Source organism: Apostichopus japonicus, chromosome 2, assembly GCF_037975245.1.
Source record: "Apostichopus japonicus isolate 1M-3 chromosome 2, ASM3797524v1, whole genome shotgun sequence".
NCBI classification, from domain to species: domain Eukaryota; kingdom Metazoa; phylum Echinodermata; class Holothuroidea; order Aspidochirotida; family Stichopodidae; genus Apostichopus; species Apostichopus japonicus.
Genome location: NC_092562.1, coordinates 5,317,501 through 5,328,923, shown reverse-complemented (window position 1 = coordinate 5,328,923; position 11,423 = coordinate 5,317,501). Strand labels below are relative to the sequence as shown.

Genomic DNA, 11,423 nt, shown 5'->3' with positions numbered 1-11,423 from the left:
TTTGTTTATGATAGTTTTTCAATGATAATATCGAAAAGCAAATTTAAGGCCTATACAGCTGTTTGTAGTAATATTAATGACATAACCTCATTCCAGGGTCCCAGAAATCACAGGTGGGATCCGCCACGCAAGTTATAAGTTTCATCATTGCAACGCTTTCCAGACGGGCGTGTTGCTCTTTAAACCACTGACCATGCATGGGGTAGTCGTGGCCAAGGAAAAACTCAATGATATTTGGCCGTTGGGAATTCACATTATGTCCCTGTTTGTCACGAACATAATTAAAATTATGGTGCTCTCTATACAATTTCAGATCTTGCCTGAAGCTGATATTAACCTTCTGTCCCTTATGACGAAATATTGACGTCTTCATATAGAGAAGTATAAATGTAATATTCATCAATGAATATTTGTTGAGTTTTGTTGCCTCTGGCCGAATGAACTCAAATTGCGTGGGCACATATTGCATTTTTTTTTAGTCTGGTTACAAACCTGTATACGTCATTGGTTGTTTTCTGGTGAAAAACGAATCCAATATATATATATATATATATATATATATATATATATATATATATATATATATATATATATATATATATATATATATATATAACAAATAAACAATCCAAAACAATCAAACAGGCAACGAAAAGATTCGTTTCATTATAGCTACTTAGTGAATTTTTCTGATGGTCACTTTTCCCTTGCCCCCACCCCTCCCCCCCCCCCACTCTCTTTCTTGTTTTATGCTCTTTATAGATCGAGGATCATTGTGCTTCGCATATTTGGCTCAATCTTAAATCCGGCCTTGCCAATAAGTCAAAGCAAATACCTATTTTGTCTAATGTTCAGAAGAAAGAATCAAGTATGCGGCACTTCCCGTAGCAGTAGATCCCATCCTAAAAAAATAATAAATAACCACCAATCTGCAGGGAGACACGGTCGGTAGCCATCAACCTTTCAACTTTACTGACATCATGACCTTTGACATTTTGCTCTCTAAACATAAATTTAAACATAATTTAATGTAAATCTTCGTCAGTTTTGCTTTCAATCAAAATTCAGCTACTAGAATATTCCTTTAATTGTTAAGAGAAGAAGTTTGCGAAATACTTTCGGCCCATTTTCTTTCATTTTGGTATGTATACAAATTGACCTTTGGTCTCAATCTACCACGTGACCTTTGACAGTTAACATTGATTAATGCACTGTAAATTTGCAGTCTTGCATCCTGTAATTGAGTTTCAGATATTCAGCCATTTTGACATTTTGGTATTCGCGTAATGGGCAAAATATGCTCTTTTTGGTTATTAGACCTTTGAACCCTGACCTTTGGATGCACAACCCCCTTTACCCAGGTGAAAACCCCACAAAAGTAGCATTACGGATTTAGAAATAGTTCGCAAAACCGTTTTATCCTCCCGAACTAGGCCAAGTTTAACCTCTGAAAACCTTTTTGCGTAGTTTATCGCTGAATATCTTGAAAACCTGAATAGGAATAGGTACATTACCAGCGCACTTAGACTAGTGACAAGTGTTATTCTTTAACGCTTGACTGTAATGGATATTCCGCATATTTGACAGGTATTGTTGTGCTTTAGACACACAATTCTGGAGTAACGCCCCCAATTACGTTTCATTTGCCTATACACTCTAGCTTGAAATTTAATAGTAGTTACGTTACGTATAGAGGATTCATCGTCTCATGTCGAATATTTTCTTTGGTTCGGGTTTTAACTTTTATTTAATAGTATATTACTTCGACGATTATTAAATTGTTACGGAAAGGTTTGCCTTCTTGAGGCGAATGTTTTGTTTCTAACGGATGACGTCATCTCAAGGATAGCAGGCAAGAATTATGGTGATGGACTTTCGCCCTTTTTGCTTGGTATTGCTATTTGCACTGTTATTCAGCAATGGTAAGTATACCAAGAAGTGGCGGAAAATGAAAAGCGATAACAAATACGGCGTGCGATGTAAAAATATTCATATCTTTTTCTTTCTCAACTTTAACGAATGGCAGCAACAGTTTTATGAGATATAATTGTCGAGAAGTTAGTTACCAAGTTAGCCTAATGTTACATTACTGTGTATATGTATAGCGCGATAGTATAAACAGAATCATATAATCCCATTGAAAGCGATCATATGAAATGTTGTTAATATGGTTTATACACGAGTTATTTATTGTGCGTATTGTACAGGACCTCGTTCATTGAAATATATACAATATAGATATAATCAGTGTTGTGCAAATGTGATTCTTGACGCTCGGTAAAGCTATGGCTCTTTTCTTGTGTATTAAAGAGTAGTGTTACTAAATTCTTACACGAAACAACTTGTTTTCTGTACTCCATTTCTTATACTTCAATGTACTGTACTATCTTAAGTGTATGTTTGTATACAAACTATAGCATCTGACACTACCTAAAAAGCAGTTGAACAAAATGAAGAATGCCTTAATATGGTGAACTTTGTAGTGCTCATAACCCATGATCACCCTAAGACAATTTCTCACCGTGTTCATCTAAGACTCTAAACAAACAACTCATAAAGGGCAAGGTTAACGCCGGCTAAATTTGGGCGATGATAAATTTCCGTACGTTCTTGAAATGTATAGACTTTCTCGTGCGCACATGTGTATATCACGTGACCCACCCGTGATCCCTAAACAGGCCCCCGACACCCCATCATTTAATGCAGCTGCCACGCCCAAGAATCAAATAATTATATTGATCCAATCATTTCTTGCGTTGACTAAATCCTATTTACAGCGTCGGGAGCGACGGGATCGTCGGATCGAATCCGTCGGAGCCTCAGAGACCTGGCAGAGTTGATCGAATGCGAGACTGGTAGGGATGCGAGAGACTACATCAATTATGGATGTTGGTGTGGCGTGGGAGGATCAGAAGATCCCGTGGATCAAGTGGATCAGTACGTTCATTAAAACTTTTCTTAAGTGGATCCTGTTTATTGATTTACAGATGTATCGATCTTGTTTTGTTTTGTTTTTTTGTAGAGGTACATGAACGAAATTCTGCACAATGTACTATACCGTCATAGTCACGTGATCACAGGACTGACGTAAAAACAAAGAATGCATATAATATTAATAATAATATTAATAATAATAATAATAATACTAAAAATAGATAGGTGTAGATGTGGATCTTTGATCGCGTGATGGACTAATGTCCGCTGATAAAGTCATTGTTAAATATGTTAAGATTTTATTGTGATCGGAGAGTATAGCAGTTCTTTATATCCGTACAAATAACCTTCGCATTCTGATGAAAAGCAGTGTTTTGGTGTTAACTCCCCTATCCCCCCCCCCCACATGTCCTTCCCCGCCCCTGATACTCGTCATATATCAAGGTGCCTCTATCAGTCTCATATGGGACATTTCGCACTATAAAAGTTAAATAAAGTTATAAAAGTTGCAGTACTTTTAACTCCGTTATACTGCCATTTTTGTAACTACAGATGCTGCCATGACCACGACCATTGCTATGATGAACTTCTTGATTCGCGGACATGCCATGGCTTAGATGTTTACGACACAACCTACAATTTACCTTTTACGGAAGAAGGGTGTTCTGCGGGCATTCAAATATCGACTTGTAGTAAGTAATTCTACTGAAGGCATAGGAACCAGATACAGGGGAAGGGTGGAGCATGGGGGAGAACATGGTCACAACAACTTACAGAAAAACGGTTGTTCATATAGGCGAAACAATTTAAAGTTAAAGATATCCAAAATATTCGCATTTAGTCATGAGAGAGCCAGAAACTGCCCTAATTGTAATTTCAGACGCTGTTGGTATCTATCAGATACCCCGTAAGTACCCCCGTAAGCGGGCCTTAAGATTCACGTTCAAACACCATTGAATATTGCTCTGATCCTGCATGCCCCGGCCCCTCGTATATCCTCACTGGTATCCCGTTACTTGTCAAGATTTATAGCACATGATGATGGCACATACAGATGGGGGTGTGGGGAACCGCAATTTATATGAGGGACCATGTGCGCATGCCTGGTTACGGGCCTGAATAGGAAAATTCCAGAAAATGACTGACCAGTGTACATTAAAACGGTAAAAAAAAAATGGAGCTATAACGCATATAACCAGCTGTCTGAGCACGCAGTATGTGTTCACGTGTAACAGATAACTAAAAGACGTAATCACACTTAACATACATTATTTACGTTTTCTTCTTCTTGCAGGCGTGGCCAACAGTAGAAACAAATGTGGGCGTGGTTTATGTAGATGTGACGTACATCTGGCTATGTGTTTAAGTTCAGCAGTCTTCGACCCTTACTATTACAAATATTCTCGCTTCATCGGTTGCTCGTTCCGTGGACTTATTCATTCTGTCCAAAATGTATTTCCATAACCTTATAGAGATAACGTCATTTCCTGTTCAAATTTGACATTCTAATAACAAGCAAAAATTTGTAAAATAACATATTTTCTCTGTTTGGAAATTGTTTAAATTCATTTTCACCTTGTTCGAGATTTCAGTCACAAGTCACAAATATTCACGGCTGTGTTCAAGTTCAAGATTCCATTCCAAACTTGCAATATTATTTTGTGCGTGTTTGTGCACGTCTGTTTGCGTGTGTGTATCTATGTGTGAGCATTGTTCATAACACCTGCAGTCAGTTATCAACATTGATATATTTCACCCTAGAAATACTTCAGAGTTAATTTATTACAAAAATTACACCGATTTGTGTTTTTAGTTGCATTATGGAAATATACCGTAATGGCTCTACCGGAAATTCTCCATTTCTGTTCAAAAAGGTTCTGGTCACTGCTTCATAATTATCAGAAATATCGCATATCTTTATAATGAAATATTAACATTATCTATATTCTTAAGAGACTAGCATATATAAAATTATCTTTTCGCAACACATGACATAGGAGAAATACATGCTGAATGTATAACGAAAGATTTTGAAACGGCATATACAGTTGTCTTTATAACCACCGCACGATACACGAACGCCACCGACTGTAGCAGACGGCAGACCACAACACGTTTAGTCCACAGAAGTATACACGAGAGTAGATATACGAATCCGCCCGAGTGAGCCCACCTGAAGCCGTTTCGACTTAAACTGCAGCCATAATCTACAGTCGTAGTCATAAGCTCAGATTCACATTGCCCGTCCCAGTCTTGATCAGGCCTAGCCATAAGCACACACACACCACCCGACTCACTCTTGATCAAGCCTAGCCATATAAGCACACACACAAACTACCTAATTCAGTCTTGATCAGGCCTAGTCTATACGCACACACCCACTTTCTGACTCAGTCTTGATCAGGTCAGTCATACGCACACACACACACACAACCCGACTCACTCTTGATCAGGCCTAGTCATAAGCACACACATAAGACCCGACTCAGTCTTGATCAGGCCTAGCCATAAGCACACAAACTACCCGACTCACTCTTGATCGGGCCTAGCCATATAAGCACACACACAAACTACCTAATTCAGTCTTGATCAGGCCTAGTCTATACACACACACCCACTTTCTGACTCAGTCTTGATCAGGCCAAGTCATACGCACACACACACACACCACCCGATTCACTCTTGATCAGGCCTAGCCATAAGCACACACATAAGACCCGACTCACTCTTGATCGGGCCTAGTCATAAGCACACACACAACACCCGACTTACTCTTGATCAGGCCTAGCCATAAGCACACACACAAACTGCCTAATTCAGTCTTGATCAGGCCTAGTCAAACGCACGCATACACTACCCGACTCCTCAGATTATTGACGTGAATTCGGTTCTCGTTCATTTGAGAAATGTTAGCTTCATATTAGTGGTGGTTCGAGGATATGTTAAATTTGATTACTTAATGCTACAATGGTCAATTATTTTTGTTTTAAAGCGACATCCCGTCAACATTTTCTCGCTTATTGTTCCAACAGTTAAGAAAGTCTGCCACTTATTAATTCAAGTACGAAGTTCACACCAGAGGAAGCCACATATTGTTTCCATGCGAATAAAGTCTGTAGACATATTCATACAGTTATTCACTTACTTTGTTTCTTATTATGTAATTCTTATCATGTAATTCATTCAATGAACGTTTCCATGTCTCGGTCTCAAACCTTCAGGTTATGGTCTCGAACCTTCAGGTTATGGTCTCGAACCTTCAGGTTATGGTCTCGAACCTTCAGGTTATGGTCTCAAACCATCAGTTGTCTCGAACCTTCAGGTTATGGTCTCGAACCTTCAGGTTATGGTCCCGAACCTTCAGGTTATGGCCTCGAGCCATCAGGTTATGGTCTCGAACCTTCAGGTTATGGTCTCGAACCTTCAGGTTATGGTCTCGAACCTTCAGGTTATGGTTTCGAACCTTCAGGTTATGGTCTCAAACCATCAGTTATTGTCTCGAACCTTCAGGTTATGGTCTCGAACCTTCAGATTATGGTCTCGAACCTTCAGATTATGGTCTCGAACCTTCAGATTATGGTCTCGAACATTTCGGTCTTGCTCTCGGTTTCGAACTTTTCAGGTATCGACCGACTGCAATACTGAAATTTCTCTTTTACGTAATCATGTCCTTACACTTACCCACTTCCACCAAAAACAAAAATTCTTGAAAAACTACTTATACAGGTCACCTGAACAGACTTGGTTCCATTCACAGTAAGAGATGGGTAGGCCTTGACCATCACCGTTCTGCCAAATATTAACTTGTATATACCCTCATTGTTATACCATTAGTATACACAACTACCAATAGTTTTCATCCACAGCGATGAGATTATAGTACACTGGCTCTTTTCTCCCCTGTTTTTCTTCTGCTAACATTGTCGTCACAAGTAGGCAACAATAAGGAAAAATCTGTGGCATTCCAGACTCGATTAGCCATAACAAAGTAGTTTGGCGTTAATAATGCATTGAGACAGGTAGCGACACCAGATAGCAAACAATATCCCTATTTGTAAAGACTAAAGAAAAAATCTACATTCAAACAAAAGATTATGTATGTAGCTTACACCCCTCCCCCCCCCCCCTCTTGATGTCAGGCAGGTATTTTACCAGTGGGTAACTCGTGGGCCATCTCAGGAATTCCGCAAACCTTAATTCTGTGCTAGCGTATATTACGAGTTTTCTATCATCCGAACACGAATTTCGCATTTTAACATCTTCAAACCAAAGATTTTAAATATGCAATATTAATTGAAGAATTAAATATGCAACATTAATCGTAGACTATAAGAACGTTAAGCACGTGACCATATCTTGAAGCGTGTATGAGATATCATTGTAATACCTCTAAAAAATATATTCTGTTCGTACCGATATTTCATAACTAAACGCAGTTTTAATAAATATGACTTCTCTCCCAAGCTGAAAATCTTGTAACATTTATCGTGAAGTCAGCGATAGTTCACTTGGTGTGTCAAAACTTCAGAGACGCTATTGAGACTTACCTATTTCAAGTCATCTTTTATGATCCCTCCCACCAGCTCCCGCCACCCCAGCTAACCCCCGCCCCCTCCCCAGCTCTCCCACCCCACACCCTCGGGCTCGCACAAATCATAACCACCCGACTTCTGAGATTTAGGTTGGGTCATTCACGTTTCCAATATGTTCACATCATATACGGTATATCAGACACAATTTGTTATCATATTTCATATGAATAGGTTTTTTCTCTTATGTTTGCGTTTATGTGCCCGTGTGTCTGGATATTTTCCGTAAAATACAGATAAATACGGTGACGTAGAACCTCCACAGTGGCACAATTGATTTTTCACGAGATATTTCACAAAATAATAGCTACTGTCACCTTTACCATGGGAATAAAACTCCTCAATAGTGCAAATATATCGCCACACGGAAAAGTGACACCTTTTTTTCTGCCGATAAAATTGTCATTTCGTAAAGGACAAGTGTGAATTTATTGACCGTTTTTGCGAACTATTTCGGATTTTTGAAATGTTTCCCAAGCAAGGTCGGTCATTTAGTAATCAGATAAATTATAATGACAAGGCAATAAAGTAAAAAAAAATTATAAAATTTTCCCAGCGGATCAACAACAGAAAACTATAAGAAAAAATACCATTTCAAATTTTCAGATTAAAGACAAAATTAGTCGGAACAGGATTCAAACCACGTGACCAGAAAAATATACGTTCACTGAGCTAACCTCTTATGGAAGGGGGAAGGGAGGGTGCAAGAGGTGGGGCGATCTTGCTTTAAAAAGAAAAAAAAAACTTATTTTTAATCTAATATTAATCGTTTCCGTTAACTTCGAGTGGATGGATCATTGATTGGATTGGAATTGTCACTATATCAGAAAGCAAATCTTTAAAAAAAATGTTCTTTAAGATCTTTAAGGACTTTATAAATAAAACGTTTTGTGAGCATGAGGTCGATAACATGTCGAATGAAATATTATGTAAGGGGGTTAAGTATCTGTAGATAGTTTATAGGCTGTAAATGAATTATAGAAGTAGAAACTATATACCGACCAGGACCATAGCCTCAGCCCCAAGTCTCTGCCACCCAACCTTCCCTTCTCCACCGCCAAAACTAATTCATACTTTCCATCCAAATAGCTTACATTTCATAATGCACGATGAGAAAGTAATACTTAACGCATGCACTCTTCAAATGTAGTTAAACTGATGGAAATAATAGCACCAAATTGCCAATAAAATGATCATAAGGAGGGGGGGGGGGTAACCAGCCAAACTTTGTGCACTCCCTCCCACCTTCCGACTTCGAACTCTGGCTACGCCCCAACAGCATTCATAATGCGTTCGGCAAATATTAAACTTAATTAACATGGGACATGCTTCTTAAGGATTTAATAGGGCAAACCACAAAGTTTCTTGAAAATTGAGGGCGACAAATGGAATCACTATAGCATTATAATGACATTATTTGACGATATTTTCATCAACGGGACACACTCTTTTAACATTTAATATATTATATTTATTCCACAAAAGGCAATTAAAAAAATGGCAGTATTTGTTTTACAAACATTGGGAAAGGGTTTATCATATAACAGAAAACTTTGAAAAGGGTGGAGGGAAAAGGTTGCAGATATTTAAACATGCGAGCCCATTTCTGAGAGCATTGCTGAAGTTCATCGCACTATATTGTTGACACCCTACTTAGTTCCAAGCGATTTATTTTTTATTTTTTTTATTCTTTAATTTGATTTTATTCTTACACAAAAACTGTAAATTGCTGTCCGTGTTGTATTATTTATGACTAATAATTAATCAATATCGAGTTTTCATAAATTACAACTGGAAGAGGCTTGGTTTTCAAAAAAAACTAAAAACTCCCACGGGTGCCGGCAATGTAAGATGAAAAGTGGAACGAAAACAAAGTATTAATAAATGATAAATGTGGCAACAACCCATGATTTTTTATGACTGATTGTAATGTGGATTGACCTTTAAACTTGTTTTTTTTTTTGAACCTCTTAATGAGAGGATAACTAGTTTAAATGTGTATGAGAAACATAATCTAACTAGGTATTGTCTAAGGCCCAGTCCCAACCAAGGTATATGACGCTTCACCACAAAAGTTATCTCTTTTGTGATGAACGGTTTCTTCTCATCTTAAATTTCACAATGATCACAGGGCTACAACTCCTCCTTTATAAAATCTTTGTTTGGCTACTTGCTCTGCCATCAGTCGGGGCATTAACACCACCCCCAGGTTCACCCTCCCCTCCCCTCCCCCACCCACATCCACACCTTTGAAATCACGCCACTGCCTACTACTAGAGTATTCAATTCTGATCATCTTATAGAGTCAACTCCTACAACGTTATGGCTACTTCCAACCACGCAAAGGTTGACTTCAACTTAAACATCAGAGTAACTTGTTACCTACCAGTCCTTGCATTGCGTCCATAATTTTCTGGTAATTACATCTCGAGCATGCCAGTGAAATTTGTTTCAAAATATTCATATTGTCAGTCAAATAATATCAACTGATTCAACAACAGATGAACCGGCAAGTTTGCATAAAGGGTTTGAGCGAAGCGTCTACCCCTCATTCACTGCAGTGTTTAATGTGAGTAATTCTCAATAACATAAAAATTATCATACTATTATCAAAATAAAACGCCACAAGAAAATCTTTCCATGCATTAAGTACATAATAACTACCCCCCCCCCCCTCCCCCACCAGATTTTGCATCTCTCACCGTGTGTACGTCATTCGCAAATTCATAACGGCTGACAAGTAAAATTATCACCTATGCACAAAAGGATATCGATTTACTTGTATCTTTATAAGAGTCATATTCGACACCAAATAATCTGTATCACCAAAATTCACGACGACAGACATTTCGGTGGATATCTCACGAGGTGTCGGGTTAAAGTTTCCTACCGTGGTTACGATCACGTTTCAATTATTTTCTGAAAAGTAATCAAATCAGATCACTGAAAGATGTATTTCAACCGTATTTGTCTACTCCTGGTCCTGTTTGGCGTAATTTATGTACATGGTGACGATGGTGGGACGGTGTACACTGAGGGCAGAGAAGGTATAAAGTCTGATAAGCCTCATTTATATTTGTTTGTATGTATAGGCATGTATATGTAGATGTAATTGTAAATGTTCAGATGTAATTGTAAATGTTCATTAATATGCACATTTGTTTATGTATGTGCATATTTATTGGTGAATATGCGTGAATATATGTATATGTATATTTATATATCTGTATATGCATATTTATATATCTGTATATGCATACGGATGTATGTGTATTTAAGGGGGCGTCCTCGACTCCTCGTAATGATTGGCCATGTAACGTAATGCAAGGGTAATGTTTGGGTTCGCGTCTCCCTTTTAAACAAAACAGCTTTCTTGGTAACTGAAAAATACAAACAAGAAATTTGAGCCTGAGGCTAGTTTACATCATCATTGACTTATTAAAGGGAAACGAAAATCTCAAATATTTTGTCCAAATAATGACTTAAACTGAATGTTTTAGGGTTGATGTATCTGTGTGCAATATTCTTAAAACCTCCGGTATCTCTTTTTACCTGTCGAGAGATTCACGTTTTAGACCTTTTAAATGTATAGGAATTTTTCTTAGTTGATACAAATGTTTATGATAAACATTCCACCTGTACAACCGAGAAATCCCAAAAGCCATTGTCGGCGTACAGAAAGTTAACAGAAAGTTAAAAGTATAGTCCAGGTCAAAATTTATTTTTGATAGCCTATGTTAAACAGGAACATAATCTAAGCATTCTGGTGTAGGTTGCATGCAATTCCTATGTACCGTCTTTGAGAGACCCACACATGATTTGATTATGTTAACAAAAAGCAAGATAACTCTTTTAGAGGTGTTGGCTCTATTGGACATTGCGCTATTCAAAAATACCAAC

The 11,423-nt window shown here is 37.9% G+C and overlaps 2 protein-coding genes across 2 annotated transcripts in view; both read left to right on the top strand.

Moving 5' to 3' along the window:
- Positions 1-1,669: 1,669 nt before the first annotated feature.
- LOC139975805 (phospholipase A2 A2-actitoxin-Cgg2a-like) lies at positions 1,670-4,851 on the top strand. Its single transcript, XM_071984005.1, has 4 exons — positions 1,670-1,922; positions 2,778-2,937; positions 3,487-3,626; positions 4,229-4,851. Exons 1-4 carry the CDS (start codon positions 1,862-1,864, stop codon positions 4,396-4,398), a joined length of 531 nt encoding a protein of 176 aa, XP_071840106.1. The 5' UTR covers positions 1,670-1,861; the 3' UTR covers positions 4,399-4,851.
- Positions 4,852-10,346: 5,495 nt separating this feature from the next.
- LOC139975576 (uncharacterized) overlaps positions 10,347-11,423 on the top strand; it is a 6,366-nt gene continuing 5,289 nt past the window's right edge. The window contains exon 1 of the mRNA XM_071983597.1: positions 10,347-10,570. Coding sequence (XP_071839698.1) covers positions 10,474-10,570 — 97 coding nt within the window. The 5' untranslated portion in view covers positions 10,347-10,473. The remainder of the gene's footprint in view (positions 10,571-11,423) is intronic.